The sequence below is a fragment of the Notolabrus celidotus genome, chromosome 14 (assembly GCF_009762535.1).
Source record: "Notolabrus celidotus isolate fNotCel1 chromosome 14, fNotCel1.pri, whole genome shotgun sequence".
Lineage (NCBI taxonomy): Eukaryota > Metazoa > Chordata > Actinopteri > Labriformes > Labridae > Notolabrus > Notolabrus celidotus.
Window position 1 is genome coordinate 1,210,532 of NC_048285.1, and position 27,435 is coordinate 1,237,966.

The following is a 27,435-nucleotide window of genomic DNA, read 5'->3' on the forward strand; positions in this document are numbered from 1 at the left end:
GGAGACATCTCAGTGTTACTCATGAGCATGCATTTTCTCTCCTTTAAAAAAACAAACACAGAAACGTACACACACACACACACAGGATGTGCCAGAAACACGAGGCCTGCTGCTCTCCTCTCCTCTCTCCATCGCTCTCTCTCTCTGCACAACCATTAAGTGGTCAGCCAATCTACCTGAAGAGCAGGAATCAAAGGCATGCCATTAAAAGGCACAGAGGGGGTTTGTCTCTCTTCTTCCTTTCATGTTTTTAGATCATCTGCAGGAAGAGGAGTCTGCGATCCAGATGCTCCTCCACAAACACGAGTCAAGTGCTCTGTTTGTTTACTCCGGAGACAAAGGGATGTCATTGTCGAATAGACTCTGATGATGCTTTTAAATGTAAGCAAGTCATCCAGATTCATGGTCCTGTCTTCAGTACAGTACCTGCTGCACAGAGAATCAGACTCTAATGGAGCCTGAAACGCAGGAACAGGAGAACAGCTCATTCCATAATACCTTAGTTTAAGACGGAGAATCAAATCAGTGTGTCTCTGAGAGTCCAAATTGTGTTCTGCTTCATAAAGATATTCTTACACTGTCATCATGGAGGTGTTAGAGCTAACATATTTAACTCCAGTTCAGTAGAAGAAGAACTCACAGAGGATGTAACGCCTGCAGAGCTTCACATAATGAAGCAGTTTGATGTTCAGACGACGTTTAGAGAACACAGCACGTCTGAGAGGCTGTGAGCTGAGGTGCTAACGGTAGCATAGTTACTTTGTAGATGCATGTGTGTTTAAAGGTTTGGATTTATTATTTAATGATGCAAAGTTATAAGGAGCTGACATGACTAAAATGACTCTTCATGGACACACATAGGGCTGAGCTTCGTTCCTTCAAGCATCATTTATCAGACCTTAACGTTGAGCTCAATCATCTTCAGACGTCTCTGTCTCTTTAAAAACAACTGGCCAAAAAAATATAAAAAGATCAGCCTCATGCATGCAAGTCATAAAAACATAATTTCATGGACATGTCTGGTCCGTGGATCTGCAGCTCTCGTGAGCTTAACTCATTCATAGGTCGCTTCTTCTGCAACCAGGATTCATTTCTCCTTTTGTGTCTGCAAAGTTTCTCTGAATGTCCACTCCTCTCCAGAGAAAAGATGGATGGTGATTAAAGCTCAGTTTAAATCAGAGTTTCTCTAACACTCTTAGAAACGACAGCAGGTCTGAGGCAGCAGGGAACTTTGTTTTGGGTCAGGACTCCTGAATGATTCATTGTTCTGAAGTCTTTTTGAATCCACAGAGGATTCTTCCTCTCTTACGATCACAGTGAAGAGAAAACATGAAATAAATCAGGAGCAGGTCTGAGGGGCTGCGAGCTGAGCTGCAGCTCATGTTGAAGTAGCTTGTTAAAGGTGACATATTCTGCTCTTTTTCATCAAAATATATTGGTCTAAGAGGTCCCCAAAACATGTCTTTGAAGTTTATTGCTCAAAAAAACACTTTGAAATCAGATTTTGGCATGCCTGTAAACCCCTCTTTTTCAGCCCTGCTCAGAACACTCTGTTTTCTGTGTCTGTGCCTTTAAATGAGAATGAGCTCTCTGATCACGCCCCCTCCGGAAGTGGGTGTGGCCTCGGCTCTCCAGCACGTTGATCTAATGTTTACATGTTGGCTGAATATACACGGCTGCTCACAGACCCGCGTTACTTCAACCCTCTGAATCTGATCCAGAATCTGATCCTGATGGAGAGGCGCCTGCAGCAGGACCTTTCTGAACCATTGGTCACAGATTTAGTGTTTCTTGTTGTTTTATTTATCAGTATGTAGACGTGTGTCTTGGTACACAGCTACGAACATGTAGCTATGTGGCTATGCTAACTAGCACTAGCACTTATCCATGATAAATAAAAATCATCGACCAGATCTTCAAATCTGCAGACGTGGGGACTCAAACCGACCTTTGTGTTTATTAAGACAGCCTACAACTAGCATGCCTCCCTCCTAAGCTCCTTGTTAGCACACATGTGTGCAGGGAATGAAAAACAGAGGAGGGGTTGAGTTGTATTTTATACAGTCTATGGGCTGAACAAGCACCGAGCTCTGACTCCGTGACAGACCGGATATTGTTGTGACGTATGAAAAACACTGAAAACTGAAACGGCTGGTTTCACACACATTTACAGAAAGGTGGAGAAATCAGAACAGGGGCAGAATGGATTCTTTTCATTCTCGGGGGGTTTGTAGACAGGGACACATATTTCAGGAAGAGAACCATTAAAAAGTCCAGTTTGCATGATATGTCACCTTTAAGGCCAAATTCCACCAGATCCTTGTCCGGTCTGTCTCCGATCCATCACAACACCGGATCTGATAGGTTTCTATTCTAGTCAATGTGTTGACTTCCACTGGATCTGCTCTGTTGTGTTCCAGCTGCGTCTCTGATCCGGCAGGTCAGAGTCCTCCAGATCAGATACACAAGACTTCTATTTTTGCCGGATGCCGGAGCACGACGCATCAATCTCAACAGAGCAGATGGAGCGGGACAGGAAGTCAGGTTTCACCAAAACAAAATGAAAACATCCGGTTAATTTTCAGAATAAAACACTCTGTGTTATCACCAGATCGTATTTCACTTAACTACAACAACAAACCAAAGTCATGATGAGCGGAGCCAGACCTGGAGTCAACAGGTCAGAGGTTTTCAGAGGACCAGAAAGACAACATGGATGAGGAGAGGAGGAGGAGGAGGAGAATCCTTGATTCAGGGATTATAGCAGGAAAACCTTGGTCACATGACTCCAGCTGTCCGCAGCGGATCGAAGACGAACTGGACACGGATCTTGTGGAAGTCCTGTGTTAGTTGAAGCACTGCCTCTCTATCATCATCCTGAGGTTTCTAAAGGAGCTGACGATCCACAGATGGTCTCCACCTCTTCATAACAAACAGATCTGATGATTAAACCAGAGGAGACTTTAAATAATGAGCTCATGATTGATTCCTCACACTCACATAAATATCACTCCAAAGTAAATCAGGCGTCAGAATGTGTATCAGAAAGCTGCGGGTGGTCTGGGAACGCCTCTCATCAGATATGAATGTGATCAGGTCAGAAGGTGTTTCATACACTGAGCTGCTGAGCTGAATGATCCATACACAGACTTAAAGATAATCCAGAGATCAGGCTCTGGCAGCAGCTGAAGGATCATTTCTCTCCCTCGTTTTGTCTCCGACTGTAACTCCTCTGAACTTTAATGATTGGGATTTGTATTGGACTCATGCTTTATTCAAAGGGAGGCTTAAATTCTGTTGTGGCTCTGTGACAGCCCGGGGGAAAGACATCAAAGTTTCCCTTAAGGTGCTTTGCCCTTCTTCGCTCTCCTCCTCCTCGCGCTGCATCACAAAGACGGGAGGAAGAGAGCGTCTGAGGAGGACAAAAGAGAAATCAGTCTGAACTTTGGACACAGGCGGACTCTGTGTTTGGGATTGAAATGACTCAGCTGTTGTCCAATGTTCCTGTCCAGCAGGCAGGTCTTTGGCATGTCGACAGCTCAGGGACATTAAGGATTAATTTAATGATTTAATGCAGAGGTCTGTGACCTCGCTGTGTGATGCTCCTCGGACCGATTGCCATGGAAATATCAGTTTCACTTCATTACTGCAGAGAGTCTCTCTCTGTAACTCAGCCCAGCAACACGTCTGCAGATAATAGCTTCATACTTTATTACTAAATTGTTTCCTCAAGTGCATCATGGTGGCAAATATGTAATTTAATCTCTTCCTGGATTATTTTCACAGAGACTTTTATTGTGTGAGTGAAACACTTCTCTCCAGACACAGAGAGCTGAGTCAAAGAGTGCAGGACTGAGGAGTCTAGGATCTGTGTCCGGGATCCAGTTTAGGGTGGAAAGGAAATTGGGTCAGTTATGCAGAGTGAGAAACACCTGAAGTCTCCTGTGCTGCTGCAAACTCTGGATTCAGTGCATAGAAATATGGATGGGTACGTTTATATGAGAGTTAAAGATACAAAGGAATATGCAGCATCACACACTCAGTCTTTGTTGAATCCTAATTTGACTTGCCCGGTTATGCAGTCTCTCTAACTGAGTTTACAGTTACTTGAGTATTTTGTGAGCAGAGTGATCCCCTAATATTTTTTAAATGTTTTTAGAAAGGAAATTTGAAGCACTACAGTTTCCTAATGATTAATATTTGAATCCAAAGTGTTGCTTCATGTTGGAGCTCGTCCCCACACTTTACAGGTACATCTTCACACTCCTCTCGGCACATGTAGGAGCGTGATTTGATCCTCTGCTGGCTCCTCGTCTCTGCTGTTAACGTTTCCATGATTGCTGTTTGGAATTATTTGCTCAAGCACGACGTCGAGTCTGTCGTGCACCAACGTTTCCTCCAACTTTCCACGTTGTTGCTCCGACTTTGCAGGAGTTTTTCCACTTGCAAACATATCCTGACTCCACGTGGATCACAATAAACCTGCCATAGCTCTAATTGTAGTCAACAGCTCTGCAGCTCAGTCACGTTTTATACTTTGAGCTGTTTTTTGCAGCAGAACATTCTTCGTGTTTGCTGTTTAGGCTCCAAACCGGTCCCTCCTGCAGTTTTACTTCCACATGCAGAAATTGAGGAGTGATGTGACGATATCCTAGAGCCTGAAGTCAGAGCCTGCAGGTGGATGCTGGGGAGGAGGTGAGGCTGCACATGTTGAGCTCTTCTGCATGGCAGCGGTGGTGATAACAGAGCAGAGGCAGAGACGGGCTTGCACTTTGAATAGACCGTCAAACAGGGCGGGTATGTTTGTCATGGGATCATGGGAGTGACCCATGTCAAATGTGAACTCTGCGTGAGCTCACAGGCCGTGCTCCATGTTGTTTATTAATCCTTACTCTGTTTGTTTCATGAGAAATATGGACCACAGACACCTGCTCGAATAGAAACAGATTTCCTCTCAGTCAGCTGCAGAGTGTTTGAGCTACCTGGCTGTGTGGTGCGTTCAAGTGCAACTTCTTGGCACAGATACCGGAAACCTTCACCGCTGCTAGTTCTTTGAAATCAGTTTGGTTTTTGTCAGCGTCTGAGGCTGCAAAGATCCATCTTACTGGTAGCTTATCTGACAGTTTCTTTATGTGAAAACAAAAAAACTGCACTCTAGATAATGTTTAGATTTAGTCCACAAATGGCCAACATATCAAGTCTTACACTGGATTTTACCAGATCTGTGTCCAGACCGGCTCCGTGCTCTCTCATCCATCAACACCCAGCGGTTGTGTATTCGGAACGCAGCATGGAGCAGGACCTCTGGACAGCTGGAGTCATGTGACCGAGGTTTTCTCCTCCTCCTCTCCTCATCCATGTTGTCTTTCTGGTCCTCTGAAAACCTCTGACCTGTTGACTCCAGGTCTGGCTCCGCTCATCATGACTTTGGTTTGTTGTTGTAGTTCAATGAAATACGATCTGGGGATAACACAGAGTGTTTTATTCTGAAAATTAACCGGATGTTTTCATTTTGTTTTGGTGAAACCTGACTTCCTGTCCCGCTCCATCTGCTCCGTTGAGATTGATTGATCCGACCTCAGAGACGCAGCCGGAACGCAACAGGGCAGGTCCAGAGGAAGTTAACACATTGACTAGAATAGAAACCTATCAGATCCAGAGCTGTGACGGATTGGAGACAGACCGGACACCAATCTGGTGGAATTTGGCCGTTAGAGTCTGAGGCTAGATCCTAAAATGTCTCCTATTCATTTGAACATGGGGCTCTATGGGGACTGACTGACTGCAGGAGACACACTCTAGTGGTCCCTGGAGTAACAGCAGATTTTGGCGCATCAATATTGGCTCCATCATTCAGTCTGAGAAGTTGATGCTTGTTTTTTTCCAATCATGCAAGTAATTTGTTTCAGTCATTGAAGCTCCTGCGGTGGAATATGTGTTTGTGTTGATTTTGGCGCCCCCTGTGGACAAAGCGATATCTCTTATTGTTGTCAACACATATCTTCTTCTTAATCTGACTTTTCTCTGTTCAGACAACATTCATCAGGATGCAGTGATTCATTACCGTTAGCTTACAGAAGGTGAGCAGACGTACCAGTTTACCCGTCACAGCTCCAGTGTCACGATGTGTGAAAATACAAACCCCATGTTATTAACTCCACCTCCTCCTCTTCTGTGTATATATGTTTTCACAGCTGTCCCCTCTCTCAGCATCTGTCATGATTCACACACACACTTCAGATTTAATGGATCTGACAGAACACGCCGCTCACCCGAGTGTGTACATTACCTCTCACACCTCAGCTGCGGGGGGATGACACACCTTCAGGTCGCCATTTAGGATTCTGTCTCATTCATTATTTTTCTTGTAGATGTACCTGCCAATGTGTCGGGTTGTGTCTGAGGACGAGTCGTGTGTGTGTGTGTGTGTGTGTGTGAGAGAGAGAGAACCGCAGGGTGTGAAGTGGCACAGCTACAATAAAGCCTGATTGTTTGAAGCAGATAGCTATTAGCCGGCAGAGAGCGGGAGCCATTATGGTGGAAATGAAGCATTGTTAAGGAAACCTAAGACTTCCCTCTGAGGATGATAGTCTCCTGAAGGGGCTCAGATTAGATCTCACAGGTGCACTTGGGAGGGGAGCGCTGATCATTACACTGGGAGAATTATAGCGGCTCATCAAATCTCCTCAGGAATGAATATTAACTCTTATTACGAGGAGGGAAGGAGACACTGATGTGAGCAATTTAGGGGAATTGTTTGGGTTGTACGGCTCGGCTTCTTACACAAAGTTTGAGTCTGACTCGAAGCGGTGCGAGAGGAGAAGCGTCGATAGGAAATATGGAAAAACTCTGCTTTGAAAGATGGAGTTTGCTTTAGGGAGCGGAGTGAGTGAGCGTTTCTGTCTCCATGCAGAAGCAGCAGACAGGTTCTCTGTGCCTTCATGTCAGAGAGAAGAACAGCAGAGCGGAGCAGCGAACAGGGGGAGATAAAGAGGGTGACTGAATTTCAGATTTATTCCCCGGCTATGAAGTTATACTTTCTGCTGTCAGAATCACTGCAGCTCTGTGGAATAAAACATCTCAAGACGGATGAATCAGTGACAATATCAGAAAAGTGTTGTAGTAGAAATGTGGTGCTCTCTACGCTCTTAATGTGCACAGCTTATAAAGTGGGTTATAATTGAAATAAACACGACACTGCAGCAGATCTAATTATAGCAGAGTCAGTCTGTCCTCCTGCACCTGACAGCAGCTGCTGAACACAACTTTAAATCTGTGAAATAATGAGGGTTCTTTTTAAAGTGAAGCACAACCTGCAAGTCCACCATGTTGGTTTTCAGCAGGAGTGCATGCTGCAGTAAGCTGAGCTGCTGGAAATAAAGACACAGAGAAAGGGAATTAATTTGCAGAATCCTCCACCGAGGCGGGGTGGGCGTCTTCCCGCGGACATTAAGGGCTGAAAGAACACCTGGTTCACTCTGTGGATCCCCCATGTGCATCCTTTAATGTTGTCTGTACCTGAGCTGCAGGAAGCGTCTCCATGCAGAAGCACGGAGGATGAAAGAAGGAGTGGCTCTTTGTGCTCATCAGTTTGTAGTTCAGTCTCTAAATGTTGGAGAGAAGGAAAAAGAATACGTGCACTTCAACATCGGCCTCCTGTGAGATCACAAGATACCAAACCGATCACATGAGGTCGTACTCTGCTCCCTCTGGCTCACATGATAATCTTATCGTATCCTGTAGTCCCTGCATATTTGGGATTAGAGAAGAATAAGCATGTAGTTTCTCTTTGTGTGAATGATGCAGCATAACTTGATAAGGATTTAAAACCTGGTCGTCTAAGGCCGGCCTCAGGTGTTCCTACAGTTTGAATTTCATGCAGATGAATAAATCCAGGCTTATAACCAACATGGTCTGAATAACAGAGTCTGATTTTTAACATGTAGTGACTTTAAGATGTAGAATAAGTAAAGAGAGATGATTCAGATTCATGAGATATACAGAGATACAGAGATATAAGACCTCATGTTTTGAAGAGAAGAGGAACCTTCTATCTGAAAGTCTAAAGGTTCGTTTTGGCTGCACCTTCATATTTTTGGCGAACAGGTCTGTTGGCTCCTCGTGTCGCAGAGACATGTTGTTGCGCCGGCTGGTTGCTTGCTGGAGCAGCATTCCCCATCATTAAGCATTGTAAATGTGTTTGGCAGAGTGTTAAATGTCTGCGGATGGAGAGATTTGGAGCCAGAGTCGGAGCGTGAAGCCAGGACCCTCTGCACCTGCACGGCCAGCTGATTATTGAGTGTGCGATGAATCAATCCGACCTGATCTCTTATTCCCTTTCATCCTCTGCAGCCTCTGAGGACGCTCTGTCCATCACCCCGGGGGTCCCCCAGGAGAGCGGGGCCGGCCTCTTCCCCACCACCCAGGACTCAGGCGGGAGGCCCCCTGTGGTCACGACCGCACCACCGGTCCATGTCCCGAACCACCATCCGGACTACAGGAACTCCCCCCAGCACCCGGCTCCACCCGGCCCACGCAGTCAGCTGAACTACTTCGAGGACAGTGGGGGATCCAGCTCCAAGCTCGCCTTCTCCACCCCCCCACCCGGGCCTCCACATGGTGAGGAGGCCTCAGATGAGAGCGCTGAGAGCTCCGACATGCAAACAACCGTCGTTACGCACACATCAGCTCCCACGACTCCGTGCAGCACGGGTTTAAAGAATCCAGAACGCCCAGGGACGGAAACATCTCCTGCTCCGTTTGCAGGGGAGGAAGACCCGGTGAGGAAGGATCAGACTCATCAGACTGTGAGGCCTGGAGGTGATGAAGAGGAGACAACCACCACCACCATCACCACCACCACCATCATCACCACCATGCAGAGTCCAGGTAACAATTAAAGCAGATAAGATATTCCAAATAAAGCTTAAAGTATGTTTTCTTGCAGGACGTCTTCAGCCTTCAGTTGTAGCTGAGCATAGTCTAGAGACAAGTCTTTGGATTTACAGAGAGAGATCACCTTAAAGGAAAAGTTGACCTTAACTTGTCACTAATAGATTCAAATCAAAATGTTTATATAACTTAATATTTGTAATCAAACCAGATCTAAATTCATGTGTGACAGCTCAGTGCTCGTCTCTCCAGTGAGGACAGGTTGTTTTTCTCTCCTGAGTGCCCCCCTGCTGTCTTCACACCCCGCACTAATATCTCCTCTATTAGCATCTCTCACGATATCACAGCCGTGGGGCTGAGCTGAATTACAGCAGCATCAGTGCATCACTAACCCTTAATCAAGAGGGCCAAACAGGGACGCAGCACAACACCCCAAGAGCGCCGCTTATGAAGAGCGAGGACAAGGAAAGATAAATATCAGGGAGGTGATTTCTCCACGGACGCAACAGGTCAGAGAGAGAGAGAGAGGAGTAATCAGCTCGTCTGTGTGCAGGGTGACGACAGGTCAAAACAGACAGGTAGGACTGTAAGGCAGACAGCTGGACTGAAACACAGACAGGTAGGACTGACACACAGACAGGTAGGAGTGACACAGACAGGTAGGACTGTAAGGCAGACAGCTGGACTGAAACACAGACAGGTAGGACTGACACACAGACAGGTAGGAGTGACACAGACAGGTAGGACTGTAAGGCAGACAGCTGGACTGAAACACAGACAGGTAGGACTGACACACAGACAGGTAGGACTGACACACAGACAGGTAGGACTGACACAAAGACAGGTAGGACTGAAACACAGACCGGTAGGACGGTCACACAGATAGGTAGGACTGAAAAACAGACAGGTAGGACTGACACACTGACAGGTAGGACTGAAACACAGACCGGTAGGACTGACACACTGACAGGTAGGAGTGACACACAGACCGGTAGGACTGAAACACAGACCGGTAGGACGGTCACACAGATAGGTAGGACTGAAACACAGACAGGTAGGACTGAAACACAGACAGGTAGGACTGACACACAGACTGGTAGGACTGAAAAACTGACAGGTAGGATGGTCACACAGACAGGTAGGACTGACACACAGACAGGTAGGACTGAAGCACAGACAGGTAGGACTGACACACAGACAGGTAGGACTGACAGACAGACAGGTAGGACTGAAGCACAGACAGGTAGGACTGACACACAGACAGGTAGGAGGGTCACACATACAGGTAAGACTGACACACAGACAGGTAGGACTGACACACAGACAGGTAGGACTGAAACACTGACAGGTAGGACTGACACACAGACAGGTAGGACTGAAATACTGACAGGTAGGATGGTCACACAGACATGTTGGACTCAAACGCAGATGGGTAGGACTCAAACGCAAAAAGGTAGGAACATAACACAGACAGGTAGGAATGTAACACAGACAGGTAAGACTAAAATACTGACAGGTAGGTCTGAAACACAGACAGGTAGGACTGACACACAGACCTGTAGGACTGACACACAGACAGGTAGGACTGCCACACAGACAGGTAGGACTGAAACACTGACTGGTAGGAAGGTCACACAGACAGGTAGGACTGAAACACTGACAGGTAGGACTGAAACACTGACAGGTAGGACTGACACACAGACAGGTAGGACTGACACACAGACAGGTAGGACTGAAACACTGACAGGTAGGATAGTCACACAGACATGTTGGACTCAAACGCAGATGGGTAGGACTCAAACGCAGACAGGTAGGAACATAACACAGACAGGTAGGAATGAAACACAGACAGGTAGGACTAAAACACTGACAGGTAGGACTGAAACACAGACAGGTAGGACTGAAACACAGACAGGTAGGACTGAAACACTGACAGGTAGGACTGAAACACAGACAGGTAGGACTGAAACACTGACAGGTAGGACTGAAACACAGACAGGTAGGACTGAAACACTGACAGGTAGGATGATCACACAGCCAGGTAAGACTGACTCAGACAGTTAGGACTGACACACAGACAGGTAGGACTGAAACATAGACAGGTAGGACTGTCACACAGACAGGTAGGTTTGAAACACAGACAGGTAGGTTTGAAACACAGACAGGTTGGACTGACACAGACAGGTAGGTTTGAAACACAGACAGGTGGGACTGACACAGACAGGTAGGTTTGAAACACAGACAGGTGGGACTGAAACACAGACAGGTGGGACTGACACACAGACAGGTAGGTTTGAAACACAGACAGGTGGGACTGACACACAGACAGGTAGGTTTGAAACACAGACAGGTAGGTTTGAAAGACAGACAGGTGGGACTGACACACAGACAGGTAGGTTTGAAACACAGACAGGTGGGACTGACACACAGACAGGTAGGAAGGTAACACAGACAGGCACAGGCTCAGTGACAACACCAGGTGCAGTAATAACACTGGAATGATGCACCCTGAGGTGAAGAGCTAAACGGACTCAGGCAGGAAGTTCTTCTTTAAAAAGAAGCACTTTAGAAAAAGTTAACTTTTCAGCTCAGAGAGCGGAGGGATAGAGGAGGGATTGAGTGAAGGATGGGGATGGAGGGATGGAGGTGGGGGGTGCAGGTGGTGGAGCAGAAACCCCCTGAAGGCCATAGTGAAATATTCTGTCCTCAGCCGTCCCATCTCAGGGCTGAGCTGCTCAGAACGAAGCCGGGGAGGCAGGAACCCTTCAGACCTCGTCTGACAGATAGACTGAGTATGTTCAGAGCTGGATGTAGTCAGGACTGCACAGCATGTCCAAGAGAGATATGCTGATGAACACCTGTTAGCTCATTCATAGAGAAATGCTTCTTTAAGATAGTAGAGAATTTAAGTCTGTTTTTAGAAACACACTGAGCTCATTTATGCAAAAACTCTGATTAGATTTGAGAGTCCATTTAGGTCATAATCATCTAAATGTCAGAAGGCATAGGTCAGTGATGCAAAATAAATATGATCCATATTCATCTCAAATGCATCAAACCTAGAAGAAGGAGCTTGCTTTGAAAATGGAAGCGGAAAGTACAAATACTGGTGTGGGAATGTATTGGGTAATGAAGGAAGTTGCAGGATATGTGAGTCCATGTGAAGAAGACTGAAAGCTTCGTACTGACGTATTTGCACAATGCTGTTTCAAACCTACCGTATACAGGAGTGATGCTGTGTTCAACTTAACTTGTCTGACCATCATCAGACATTTTAAGAGTTCTGGATGTGCAATAATAATCAAACATGAGCATGAGTCACTCTTCGTGTCTTCTTGCTGTCCAGACGTCCTGTGACTGAGCTGACAGTCTGCAAAAGGCTTAATATCTCATTTACATCTGGTGCTGACGTGCTCTGTGTTCATGCAGCTCTGATCTGTAAATGTGGAGTGTGTGTGCAGAGTTATCTGAAACAACTCTGACAGCTGCAACAAAACCGGCAATATGACAATAATTTCTAGGGACGATTATAATTTCTGCTGCTCTTAAAAGCTTTCTGCGGGGGATTAAAGGTTTGAGAGGACAGTCATCATGAGTCACAATCAGGCACAGCACCTTGAGCTTCTCCTTTTAAAGTCCAGCATGTCCTCACGCCTGCACCTGAAATAAGATGTGTATCACTTTCTTAAACTTAAACGCTTACACGATTAATGCTCGTCCCTGCAGTCCCCTGCCAGCTGAACCTGACCGGTCCTGAAGGATTCATCGAGGCTCCTCCACAGTCCAGCTCGGCCTTTCACTCCACCATGGACTGCAGCTACGTCATCACCGTGTATATGGGCTACGGAGTGGAGGTCCAGGTAAGAGACGCCATGAAACACCAGATCAGCAAGTCTGACGTCACAGAAAAAATACTGCTTCATGCATTTTGGGACAATTCATGGAAATAGAATAAACCCCGCCCCCTGCTTGGAGGCTATAGTCCAGGGGTATCAAACTCATTTCAGTTCAAGGGCCACACACAGCCCAAATTGATCTGAAGTGGGCCAAACCAGCAAAATCATAACATAATATGTTTGGATGGTCTTTTTTGCCATGATGAGTCTCACAGTGGGCTTTTGCTCTTTAAGCACTGAGACCTGCTGCGAACACACCAAACACACAAGTTATCCATTCACCTGACACCGAATTTAATGTTTACTGCAAAAGAACAGATAGATTATAATAATGAAGAAGGTAAAGTGGACTATTTTGGACTCCTCAGTTCCAGCATGAACAGTTTGCTTGCTGGACAGTGTTGTAGGCAGCGGTGTAGTGCTAGTGTTAGTAGTTAGTGGATCATCTTATAGTGCCCCAAAAAAATCTTTATGAATCTCAATCGGATTATGCAAACAGCAAGTCATTTATTTTATCACTTTGAGAAAAAAAGTCCTGAAAAAAACAAAACGCTTTTCAGCTTCTGGTTCACTCAGTCAGCACCATAGACTGTATACAATATGCTGCTCGACTGCTGTGGAGCTATTGTGATGTAAAGAGGCTGGCTGACTAGCCAACAACTACAGTGTTCCCGCCTGTCAGTCAAGTCAGCTGTGCCTCTCATTGGAAGACTCATAATCTCAATATCTTCCAAATTGCTGCATTAGAAAAAAACTCAACCCCTACAGTGTGTGCCGATAGAGAAATGATCTATCCAGACTACACTGGTCTTTTGTACCAGGCTGTAAACATGTTTATTTCTACTGTAAAGATCATCTTGAGCCAGCCTCAAGCGGATCCTCAATGAACTGCAGTTTTTAGCACTTCCACATTGGACTCATATTTTATAGACCAGAGGTTGTCGCCTGATCTCAACAGAATTTTGCAAATAGCAAGTAATCTATCTTCTCACTTTAAGAGAAAAAGCATTGTTCAGGTTTTGGTTTACTCCTATGATTTTATGTGACCCCCCCAGAGGACAAATCTGAAATAGTACTTACTTTCATTGAAAAATTCCAGTTAATGTATTCTCTGTAATTTCTTCACTTGTGGTTCCGCGGGCCGGATTTGAACCTTTGGTGGGCCGGTTTTGGCCCGCGGGCCGCATGTTTGACACCCCTGCTATAGTCCTTGCTGGTTCCACTTCTCTTCAGCTGACCTATCGACAATGGGCAGAAAAACTCAACCTAGAAATCTCCAATCACACCTCAAACTACAATATCTTAGGTTAACTGTAATCTCAATCTACAGGAACATCATTTGATTTTGATTTCTCATCACCACCACTCATAGTTTAAGTTTCTTTGTAGAGATCGCTAACCTCGTTGATAACATTGAGGGACAGGATCCAGTATGAAAATGTCCATAGCCTGCCGAGTTAGCATGCTAACGGAAGCTAACGGTTTTACCTCACCTTACGGTCTATGGTGTCAACAAGCAGAAGCTAAATGTGCCGGAATTCTTTTCCTGTGTTGAACATGTTAGTGAAAGTTACTAACCATTGTCAAGGGGTTTGGACCAATCAGAATCAAGCATCTCAAACAGCCGGGCGATCAGTAAGAGAGCCGGGTGATTAGAGACAATAACACATGCAAGAAGTCTTTATTCTCCAACAGCCTGTTGGTTTCCTCCTGAATGTTCCCGAGCTCTGTCTCTCTGATTTTATGATTTCAATGATCAATAATGAGCTGCACGGTGGTGCAGTGGTTGGCGCTGTTTTCCCACAGCAGGAAGGTCCCTGGCTGGGCAGGAACCTTTGCAGGAGTGTGGTATTTGCATGTTCTCCTCATGCATGCTCCAGTTTCCTCTCACAGTCCACAAACATGCCCGTCAGGTTGATTGGTGACTGTAAATCGTCCGTAGGTGAGAGAGTGTGTGATTGGTTGTTTGTCTCCACATGTCTTCCCTGTGATAGGCTTGTGACCTGTGCAGGGTGTGCCCTGCCTCTCGCCCAGTCACAGCTGGTGTATGTAATTTATTATCATGTTTATCAGCATGCTGTATTCACATGTAAGCCCTCTGAATGTGATCACATGACGTGTATACGGGCGTGTCACTCAGGCGTTTAAATGGATTGGCGTTTGTTGCAGAGCGCTGTCAGAATCAATAGTGTGACCTGCGCCAAGCTCCTTGTGATCCACACACACACACACACACACACACACACACACACACACACACACGCTGTACACACACACACCGTACACACACACACCGTGTTGTCTTCTCTGTGCATTTAACGACCGTGGACACACAGAGACAATGTCCATCTGAGTCCAAACCCCCGTCCCTGTAAAAACAGAGCGCGCGGTGCAGGCCTATTGTCAGATGGACGGCTTCAATTAGCATTTAAATTTTTCATCAACAATGGCAGTGAAGCCATCTCTGTGCAGCCGAGCAGAGATATACAGCTTACACAGCAGCTGCTCTGACAGCACAGCAATTCACTGTTCATTTCAGAGAGGCAGCTCCATTATGTCTGCTCTCCCTGCTGCCATATGTTTGGCTCTTATAAGAGGATTTCTCCAGGAGGACGTCACAGATACACGGAGAACGCTTTCACAGGCCGACCAATTGTGAAGCAGCAGCTTATGTTTTCACACATGTATGACACGATGAAGGGCTTTGGATTACGAGGTCACTCAGGACTCTTTTCTCATTTATAGATTATTTTGGCTCCATCAGTAGATTTCTTTCCATGAAGCTATAACTCAAAACATTCTTATAACCCGTCGAACATCCATTGTAGGTCTCATATTTGTCTCCAGAGGACGCTAGCAGCTGCCCTGCTCGATGATTACAATCTGAACTGATTGGATTTTGGTTGTTTGAGCTAAATATGAGGCACTGAGGCCACAGAGCCGGAAGAGCCTGCAGGTCAGTGTCGCATTACAATAGGGAGTCCAGAAATCCACATTCACCAACATCCCTCCTTAAAGTCTCCTTTTTGACCAAGGCAGCTTCAGGGCCGTTCGGAGCCGGCACTCAATGGAGAACTGTTTTTACGTTTACGTTTCCACTGCGAATGAACCGGCTCCTGGACGGGAAAACCGGTTCCAGAGCGGCTCCAACTATTTGCTGGTCTAGAACCACGAACCGCTTACGTCAGGGGCGGGGGGGGTAGGGTTGCCGTGATCAAAAACACAAACCAAATGTGTTTCCACCATTGTCCTGCAGCCTGGAAATACAACCCGGTTCACATTGGTCGAAAAGAGGTATGTGATACTGATATAGGTAAAGATATAGGGTCGGGGGGGGCGGGTTTTATACGGGGGGGAGGGGGGGGGGGTGCGGATTGTGATGCAGTAGTGCACTGCGGCTCTCCCCCCTCTCTCCCGCCTCCCTTCCTGCCCCCCCTATTTTAATCCACCTCACTAGCAAACATACATACAACAAAAAAACAAACAAAACAAAATTCAAATCATATCACACACACACAGTTCAGGTTTGGCGGGGCCTTAGTGTTTGGCTCGGCCCTACTCGTTGGGGGTCCATCGGGGCTGGGTGGGTGGCTGGTGTCCCTGTCACCCTCCGTCCCCCTGCTGCCCCCTCCCCTGTGGGGGCCTGGTCCGCGGCTGCCCTCGGGGCCGGGTTTCCCATTGGGGGGTGCAGGGGGGATTGGCCCTGCCGCCTCCGCCCTCCCCCCGCTCTGGCGCGCCGGTTGGCGGGCTCTGGTCCTGGTCCTGCCTGTCTGCCTGGCTGTCTGCTCCTGGTGCTGGGCCCCCTCGGCCCTGCTGGCTCCTTTGGCTCCGTCTTGGGGGGCTGTGGGGGCGGTGTTGTGGGGGTGTCCCTTGGGGGGGCTGCGGGATCTCTCCCCCCTCGCCCCCCTTTCCTCCTACTGGGTAATCTGGGGGTCGCCCTGGGTGCTCCGGCGGTACCTGCTTGCTTCCGGTCTGGGTCCTTGGCTCGTCCCCTGGCCTGGCTCTCCCGCGGCGGGTTGGGTCCTTCGGTCTGACGGCTCTCGCGGCCCGGGTGCCGGGCCGTACCGCTCGGCTGATCTGACCCAAGTGGTTTCATCTGCACCAGTGGTGGTCTTGTTACACAAATAGAACACAGCACGGCGGCAACCCTCTGAGACCCAAGCTTCAGTAATGATTGTGGACACTAAGGGTTGCTTAATCATTAGTATCACCCCTCTCTCTCCCTGTCCCTTTGTATATCCTTATGTAATCTTTCTTTTACTTTCTCTTATATATATATTTTTAGTCCACCTAGGTGTGCACGCCCTCTTTTACAGAACATGATATTAGCTGTCAATAAAAGATAGGCCAGAGTTCTAAGAGGGATGGTGATGGTCTCATGCACACAGTCACAAGCACAGAAGAAAAAGGTTTTCTTTCTTTTCTTTTGCTGCAAGAATAAATTGCATTAATATTTGACAGTTTGTGTCAAACATGACACAAACCAGAAATATATATGCAGACAAGAGGAAAAAAAAAAGAAAAAAAAGAAAAAAAAAAAAGAGGTATGTGAGGAGTTTCCATGATGCGTTGATTCTGGCGCCCCCTCTGGATGACATTGGTAGTGTTATTCTGGGATCAAACCAGAGGATCAACACCTTCTGTGGTAAAGATCGTGAGATGTGTCAATTGTAACATTGTGATACGTTTCTAGAAATAAGTATAACAAGTTGTTTTTTGGTAAGAGGTGAATTTTGTAAAAATTTAAACTATTTTGACGTGCATCTGAAATGATGTTACATGTCTGTTTTTAGGCCTCATAGCATTAGTCTTTATTTAGCTTCTATCAGACAGACTTATCAAGTTAAACAAGAAGAAACAGCAGTCTTACATTGATGCAGGTCGTGTTAAAACCCTCTCACTGATCACAGATGTTGAAAGACTTCGTCCTGCCAGAGCGCTGAGGCGTCAGTGAAGCCACACGAGGAGCGAGAGTGTTTATTTCAGTCTAATTGAAAAGGAAGACTGCTGTCCTTCATGGTGGTTAAGTTGCCAATAACCACGCTGAATAATTTCCCACCGGACTGCAAGTTTGTCACAGCAGAGGACTCGGCTGATATCAGAGCAGAGTGAGCTCCTCTTCTTCTTCATCCTCCGACACACATCCTGCACGTTTATTTATAACCAGGAATATAAATCTCTGACCTTCATGTGTGCAATCAATGCAATCACATGTATCATGTTCGCGTGGCGGATTTTGCAACGCCTGTTTTTTAATGGAGGGGAGGAAAATGCTGCTAGAGATGGCTGATGCACGAGTGATATTACAGTCTTATTTGAATTCTAAAAGCATGAATGCATCCAGGTTTATTGCAACACACTGGATAAATTTGTGTTTATGTTTGTTATTCCTCTCTAAAGAGGACAAGTTTTGAGACATCAAATCATTCCATGTGATCAGGAATAATTTCTTATTTCATATATTCTTCACGTACTCTGATACTGCGATCACATCAAGCTTTATCTCAAGTCTTATTATGAAATCTTAACCTCCCTTCCTTTGACGTGCACGTGCCTATAAATGACCTATCCCACGAGCACGCAGTGGGCAGGAAATGCTCCGCAGATGTCCAAAGTCACCTCCACAAATGTGTTTGGCCTGCAGACGGTGGCAGGCGCTCCAAATGATTACAGCCATTCTATCCACTCCAGGGCATTCAGCGCCGTTCTGAAGCGTCTGACCTTTTTGCAGAGGCTTATGTGATGATTTAAGTAGCGCCCTTGTCTCTACCTGAAAACCACCTCATCCACATGATTAACTCCAAGAGCTTTGCTTCCTGCTGCTCATAAAATATACAATGGCCATTACGCCGCTGACCTTCCAGACGCCTGGCCTAATATATTTAGGATAAAAAATGAATATGTGGTTGCAAATCATCGTCCGTGATGTGTCCCAGCTGCTTCCTGTCTCAGATTGTGAGAGAGGAGAGGAAATAAAAGGAGGGGAATGTCAGAGAAGAGAGGGAGCAAGGAGAGGGGAGGTTCAGAAGGTGCGATAGAAGAGGATATAAAGACAGGGTGAGAGGAGGGGTGTAGATTTACCGTCAGAGAAGACGATTCTTCAGTTTACAGACGGAGAGATGGAAACACGTCCACATGAAACTCAGCGACTCTGAAGATTCTAGAGACTCATAACAAAGTCATCAGAAATATAAATATATATATATGAAGATCTAAATGCAGTATACATATAAATCCTGTGTGCTTATAATGAGCATAATTTAAATGTTCCTCATGTGTCTCACACAACTACCAGCCGAGAGCTTTCTGGTTGCATTATCTTAACTCTGAACTCTTGGGACATTAAACAGAGAGCTCTCTGAGTGTTTTTCAAAGAAAACTAAAGACCTACCTTTTTAATCTGGCTTTTCATTTGGAGTATAATTTGTTTATTCAATTATTTATTTAATTATTTATTTTTTCATTTTTTTATTTTTTAGCCCTGGACTGAATTATTATAATCTATTTATTTCTGGTATTTTTCTGATCTTTTTAACTTTAACAGATTTTTTTATTTTGCTTTCTATCCTTACTTATTTTATTCATTTTACTGTATTAATTGAACTCTATTTTGAAGTACTTTTCATGATGATGATATTTATTATTGTATCATCTGTAACACTTTACAATAAGGGTCCCTTAATTAGCGTTAGTTAATGCATTATTAAGCATTAATTAACAGTTTAATAATAGTTTAATAATCGTTATAATGTATGACCTAACATTAACTAACACATTAGTTAATGCATTAATAAGCAGTTAATTAATGTCCACTGCTCAGAGTTAATTAATACATTATTAAGCATTAATAAAAGTTACAAAACTTAATTAGTTAACCATTAGTGAATGCTTTCTGGACCCTTATTGTAAAGTGTAACACATGCATCACTTGAGTAACACATTATAAATGCTAAACTGCCTCATAAGCATTACTTAACCATAATTAAGCATTAGTGAATGCTTTTTGGACCCTTATTGTAAAGTGTAACACATGTATCCCTTAGGTAACACATACACTGAAGCAAAATGAGTTGAAATGTAGTTGAAGCAACACATATAAAGAATTCAACACATTTTATTTAGAATAAAACAGATAATCACAGATAACATCTCAACTGGCACAGAGAAGTACGGTGGCCCTGAGAGCTCACAGCACTGCAACTTAAGAAAACACATGCAAAAAGACAAAACACAAGCAAATTAAGAAAACATCTTCATCAATTTGACAACACATGCGCAGCATTTAGAAAACGCGATGCAAAGACCACAACACAATACATTAGAAAAACGTGCTGCAAATAGACAGCAACACAACAGAAGTGTTTCCAGAGGACACTTAAAAGTGATGCACACGCTTATGCTTATGCTAATGAGGCAGTTTAGCATTTATAATGTGTTACTTAAGTGATGCATGTGTTACACTTTACAATAAGGGTCCAGAAAGCATTCACTAATGGTTAACTAATTAAGTTTTGTAACTTTTATTAATGCTTAATAATGTATTAATTAACTCTGAGCAGTGGACATTAATTAACTGCTTATTAATGCACTAACTAATGTGTTAGTTAAGTGTTAGGTAATACATTATAACGATTATTAAACTATTATTAAACTGTTAATTAATGCTTAATAATGCATTAACTAATGCTAATTAAGGGACCCTTATTGTAAAGTGTTACCGTATCATCTTTGCTGTTGTTTGAGTCCTTGAAGAATGAATTTAAGCAGATACTAACATTCGCTCTGTTGAGTTACGTCTTAAAGTTCAAAATGATGTCCAAGAATAAAGCATTTATGAGATTCTCTTTTAGGATAATAGAAATTAAAGTAGATTATTAGTGGAGATAACCCTGCAGATGATATCCACGCATGGCCACTCAAACAAAAGTCACAGGAAGAAATCAAAGAAGGAAGATTTACAGAGATTTATTTGGTAATGATTAACTTTAGTAAATTCTGTCCGGGTAAGAGATGAGTTCTGATTACCTCTCATCATGTTAGGTGTAAAGTGGAAGGACAAGAACATCTGAGCGGAGCAAAACATGACACTGAATAATAAAAAAACCCATCTTGAAATGGAATACACCGAAGGACGAGAGAAACAAAGGACAGGAGAGAAGTAAGAGGAGCTGAATAGATCAGAGACACAGAAAATATCAAGAAGAGATGAAGAGCAAAAGGAAGGACGAGAGGGCGGCGGATGAAAGAAAGAGGAGGATGACAGAGGAAAGGAAAGATAAAAGAGGAGAGGAGGTGATAAGCAGACTTTACACCTGAGATAAAAATAAATGCAGTCCTCTCTCATCCTCCGTTTACTTTCATTATCAGAAACGACTCCCGTGTCCGGATGTAGCGGCGCGGCGGCGGTTAATTAATTGCTCATGGATTATCTGTCCTGTGCTTTTGTTTGTTTACGGAGCGCTCTTAAAGTGCCTCGACTAAAATGTCTTATCAGCTTCTCTTAAGTAAATTGAAACGGCCTTCCTCTCCACGGGCAGACGGACAGACGCAAACCTGGAATTTAAAATAATGTTAGACGTGCATCAAAGATGTCAGGCTGAGGAGCGAGGTCAGGGAGAGCTTTTTATTCTCTTTCATTTGCTTTATCAGGTTATCAGGCTCATTAATCTACCTGAGGGTCTTTATTAGTCCTGCAGGATCACAGCAGACTCATCGGATCGTCTTTATGTACAAGATAAGACAGATCTCACCCTGATGTCAGGCCTTGATTAAAGAGATTATTAGAGTCTGGACCTGTACCAGGTAAAACCCTTTAAAGTGGTACAGTGGAGATCTGGAGTCTCATAGGTGATAGAGACACAAACTGTTTCTGTGCCAGGCTGTAAACATCTTTATTTCTGCTGTAACATTTGAACATGAGGCTCTATGGGGACTGACTCACTGCAGGAGACACACTCTAGTGGACATTTGGGGAACTGCAGTTTTTGGGACCTCCATGGTGGCCTCATTAAAGGTGTTTTTCGACTGGTGGAACTTTACCCCTGAGCTACGTGCGTTTCGATTGATCTTTTTTTGTATGTGTGTGTACTTTTCAAAAGAAGAAGCTGTGATTCTCTTGATTTAGCAGCTTGTAACAGTAGTCTTCTCTCAGCCCACCGTGAATGCGTCTCTCCCGGTGTTACAGTTTTAAAAGTGACCCTGTAAACTGGAGACCTTCAGCTGAACGTGTCAGTGTTTGTGGAGTTTACACAGCTGTTGAAACACAGAGGGAGTTCCTGGGAATGCAAACTAGTTTAGTTTTTATTAAGATTTCAAAATATCCTCATCAGATATTTAATGATGGTCTAAAGACGTTTATGAGGGATGCATCCGGCTGAAAGTCTCCAGTTAACAGGGTCGCCGTTTAAACCAAAACACCGGCCGATCTCTGCCACGGCTTTTTGAGTTCAAAAGGATTTTAAAGCCGTGTTGAAACGTCTTTGCTACTCGCGCTTATCTCCTCTCACGTGTTGATTCAGTGAATCCATCTGTGATGAAATATAGCACCATCTAAAACAGACCAGCTGAGTCTCTTCATGCTAACAGGCTAACTGTTGTGTTGCTCATAATGATACCTGCCTGTCTGTCTGCTTCTATGGTGTCATCTGTGATGAAGGGCATTCCTCTTTGTTTTACTGCCCTCTACTGGTCTGGTGGTGTAGTGCATTTACTTTTTTTTCTCCATACATCACTGGCCTGATTTGCACAATCTACCCGGGACTTCAGCCCGCGGTCGAAACACAGACAACAATGGGGGCACAGGAACCTTTTAGTTCCAGGGAAAGTAGTTCTGGGGGCTAAAAGACCCCGGAACTCTTGGTCCAAATGCACCTTAAGTCTCAGAGAAATTGTGGATTTGATTTAGTGAGAGCTGCTGAGACACAGAGTCTGTGCACATAATGACTCTATGCTCATCCTCTGCAGAGCTTCATACACAAGCAGCTGTTTACAGCAGCACTTGAGGAGGATGACGGGATTGTGTCACGTTAGGATCTCGTCTAAAGGAGCTCTGCAGTGTTTGAACTTCTCTACAATCGTTGGGGAATCATGTTTACTGGATGTTTAAGTCTGCAGCAAAGAGGATGAAGGTTTAAATCTAAGGCTCGACATGTTCTCCGGGGTTCTGCCTTCCTCTCTGTCTGCAGCGATGACTGTGTTTCTGTCTGAGTCAGACCTCAGATCCGTTCAGGCTGCATGGGGAAATGCATCCCTCAGAAAAAAAAAAGGAATTTCTTATTCCGGTAAATTCATATAGCTCAGTAGCTCTCACCGTGCAGCTCCTCAGGGTCTGAATGTTGAACTCTGGGTGTGTGAACGTGAACCGAGGCGGCTCTCAGAGGAAGTGCAAAGTGCTGCCGGTGAAGGAGAAAAGAGAGTTCATCACCCGGGCCAGGCAGCCCTCAGGTGAGCTCTGTTCAATCTCCTCACCCGGCCACACTCCCCCAGAACCGCGGAGGAACTCTGGGGTTGCATTTCTTATCCAAGGACATAATAAGAGCTGGAAGCAACACGCAGACTGAATTACATCTGATCGCTCAGGGCCACACAGGAATGCATAAAAACACCATTTCAGGAGTCAGGTGTTTTTTTCCTCTTACAGATAATGAAAGTCTGCACATACAGAAACATCCTTTATGAGGACCACAACGGTCCATCAGACTCTTGCAAAGGTGGTTGCCATAGCAGCAACCTGTTAAGAAAAAGCAGTATGATCATGATTGTGAGATATTTATGGTGGCTATTCAGGAGACTCGAGCACGGCTCCACTTTCCCAGACTGCCTCTTGTTTGAGAGACCATAACTAACCCACCTTTCAGTCCTCTCTTACCTTTCCTTCAGCTGCACTTTCATTTCTTTCTCTTTATTTTGATGTTTCGAGCATCATTTCTATCGTTCAGGATTATTCTTCACCTCTCAGATAAGACATTGCAAACACTGATGTAGATAAAGATGGACGACATATCTACTTTTACTCCCACTGTAAAAAAGTGGAGCTAAAGTACCCTCAATGATGGGCACTGCAGCAGATGGTATTGCCGTGGTATTGTGGCTCCCTCAGGTGGGTCCAGTCCTCAGGTGGGTGCTTCAAGAAGAAACTCCAAACACTAACGTCAGAGTCAGAAGGTGCTTTAGATTTTTTAATTCATCTTTTAAAAAAGGTGCTTTTTATTCATCAGGAGTTTTTATTGGTTGTCTGGTTACTTATCACAGTTTTTATTCTATAAATCTGGCAGAGAAATGTTGACTTAAAGCTGGGGTTGGTAGTCAGATTTAGATCCACTTTTTGTCATACTGGTTAAAATGATCTTTATGTCCTGATGGTAATCAATACATAATGTGTTCTTAAAAAAGAGTGAAAAAAAAGCTGCTATCTACAGCCGGAGTAAACCTGGGAAAACACCAACCAATCACTGTTTTTTGGCTCCCCAAATTTTAAACCAATCAAATCCCGTCCTGCCGTTCTGCCCTCCTCCTGCGCGTACATTTCCCCGGCGTGCACTCCTCCGAGTCCCCGTCTCCTGCCTCTGCTTCCCCTGACTCTATTTACTGCCCCTCTTGCTCGACCTCGGGCTTGTCCCCTCTGACCTGATGAGGTGCTTTGCTCAGGACTGTAGTCCGGATCAGAGTCTAAAAAGCTCTCACCAACAAGCAGAATAATTAATGACGTTCAGTAAGTCCTACAGAAATGTAGATGTACTGTAGCGTCCGTCCGGACGCTGTAGTGATGACGAGCCGATTGGTGAACACGTTGAGTTTTAATAACCGGTCACTGTCGGCCGTGATCACGCCAACCAACAAAACAACAATCAATGTTTGAATGAATGAAGAACTTCTCCTCTTGTCTCTCCTCTCTCCCGCTCACACACTCTACACCTCTCCTGATGCCTTCACTGACTGTCAACACTGTAGGAATTAAGAACATCTACACTGAACACGTTTAACAAACAGTAGAGCTGTTACAGTGTTATATATGTGTTATAACTTTTCTCCTGATATCGTGTCACCATGACAACTGGATAATGCTAGCATGATAGTTGTGAGTGCTAACAGCAGCCATGTTTGTTTGTGTTTCTAACTTTCACTATGAGAATGTTTTGGTGAGGACCGGTTTTGAATCAATCACGATCATATGGTCGAGAATCAGCGGCGCTCGTGCATGTGAGCGGGGGGGGGGGCGTCGTTTTGGAGGAGCTCTGAGGGAGGAGGGGAGGGGTTAGACGGAGTCATGAGGAAAAGCTACATTCAAATTCATGCTGGTTTTCCGAGACTACCAACCCCAGCTTTAATATTTTTACACTGTGATTTTATTGTACCAAAGCTGGAAATGAGATTTGAAGAAGCAGCATAAAGCTACTGGTAGATGTTTTCTCTGAAAGAGCCAGCCTGGCAGAATTGAAACTGCAATCTGCTGAGTAAGACTTAAGGCTGATTTATACTTCCGCGTTGAATCGACGGCGTAGCCTACGCCGGAGGTCCGCGTAGCTCCCGTACCTACGCAGAGGCCTACACAAGTAGCTGACGTGCACCTCCTCCAAAATGTAACTACCCCTAGAATTGACGCGGACCGCAAGCCCTGTGATTGGTCCGCTCTGCGTCATTTTATTTCCTGCATTTACAGCACTTCCAGGATCCCCGCTCATCGTCCGTGTATTTCCTCTCCTCCTCTCTATTCTTCATGTAATCATGTCTGTATGATAAACAGCAACATGTATCAGCTGTAGATTAACAGAACACGCTCTGAAACTCTGTGGAAAAGTAGACAGAGATCGTAGCGGGGACGGAAGCAGGCGACCGACAATCAGAGAGACCACACTGCCCTCTAGTGTTTCGGGGGAGAATTGCTGCGCGACACGGACACATCGACACACAAGTATGTGGTGCTCATGTCTGAGTCAGACCCTGCTGCGTAGGGGAACCGCAAAGGTATAAATCAGTCTTTAAACTCCACAGTTTTTTCTTCTTAGTATACATTTCTTTAAATATATATTTCCCTTTGTTATATTTCTGTACAACCACACCACAGTGCTGTTACAATAAAAGCTTTTTCATAGTTTAATAAAGTCCTTTTCTTTCAGCTAGTAACTGCTTTGAGTCGTACATTTCTTCACTCATCCACCTGGACAGATACCTGAGAGTGTTGTGGTATTATCCTTGTTATTTAAAGATGTTTTTGGAGTGTGTTTAACTCTCAGTTCATCGTGTCCGCCTCGCCGTAGACTCTGCTGTGTGACACGCTGTGTTGTGATTACTTTGACAGTCTTGTTGTTTAATGAGAGCCTTCCCGGTGTCTGCAGCCCGAGCACGAATCCCCGCTGACCGCATAAAGACGAGAGCCGAGGCCAAACAGCAATCTCCCTGAAGAGAGCTCGAACAGATACAAACAAGAGTCAGCAAAGGTTCGGCCACGAATAGTGCAGGGTATCGACTGACCGATCAATACCCTCAACTGCTTTAGCTGAGCCAGACTCCACCTCGGTTCAATAAGGCACAGTTCTATCTTCCGTTCCTGTCGGTGCTGATGGCAGAGATTGATTAGGAAGCATTCGTCAATGCGGAGACAGTTTCAGAGAGAGATGGCTAACACTCAGGACCCAAGGGAGCGGCTGAATCTCAGGTATCCTCTGCTCAGGTCTCTCACAGGTTAACTCTCTGCTTTGCTTGTTTGCTTGTAATAATGAGCCGTCACTCTGTGTTATGAGCATTCCTGCAGCTGTAAAAGCATTGAACCTTGTGCACGCCGAGGCCTGTAGGTTTATCCTGTTGTCACCCAGACTAATAATCTGGTGCGTGCCGTGCTAAATGACGGAGCAGAGAGAGAGAAACGACACACTTAGGGAGGAAACCTGAAGCAGGGGGTAATTAATTCAACCTGAGCCGCATGCCAACGCTACATAATGCATGAGCCTCATTAGCATAAACATGCGCTCCTTCACCCCGTGACTTGCCGTCACTTTCTGCAGCGTCAGAGGAGAACAGGTCGACCAGGGTTCCCCTCAAAGAGTTAATTGCTATGGTAACACTTTGAAAAAGAGTTCAGCTTAGAAACAAAAGACTGTAGCCGCGAGCAAGGCTCTGTGCGGTACAGTAAAGGGCGCCCTTTATTCCTCATTCATTGTGCGGCTGTGTGTGTACAGCCGAGCATCCAGTTGTGAAAAGGAAAGCTGTTAAGTCATTGAAAGCTATTAGAGGCCTTCCACTTCCTCTTCTCTCTGCAGCTGTACCTTCACCATGTGGACACAGAAGCGCTCTGTGAGCTGCTTTATATGCAGATATGCCTCTGATTCACATGAAGCCGCTCTGCAGGAGTGCTGTGTCTTCAGCGTGACCTTCATACAGAGCGCTGTGAAGGGAGGGGGCGGGGCCTGCCTTCATCAGCATCCTGTTTGTGTCACATCTCAAAGTCAGCATTGACATTTTGAGTTTTTAACTGGGAACACTTCTTTTTAACAACTCTGTTTAAGTCTCACACGACGCATATTATCATCCTGCACATCATGGAAACACCAGTGTGGAGGTGCATGTGGAGGTTGTTTGTTCCTAACATAAACCACTCTGAGATTAACGTGCAGAGATGTTGAAGAACTATGATTAGAACATCAAGATTCAA

The 27,435-nt window shown here is 45.1% G+C and overlaps 1 protein-coding gene across 1 annotated transcript in view; it reads left to right on the forward strand.

Moving 5' to 3' along the window:
• The window catches only part of LOC117825636 (seizure protein 6 homolog), a 163,761-nt gene that overhangs the window by 7,898 nt on the left and 128,428 nt on the right, over positions 1-27,435 (forward strand). The window contains exons 3-4 of the mRNA XM_034701549.1: positions 8,353-8,889; positions 12,619-12,752. Coding sequence (XP_034557440.1) covers positions 8,353-8,889; positions 12,619-12,752 — 671 coding nt within the window. The remainder of the gene's footprint in view (positions 1-8,352; positions 8,890-12,618; positions 12,753-27,435) is intronic.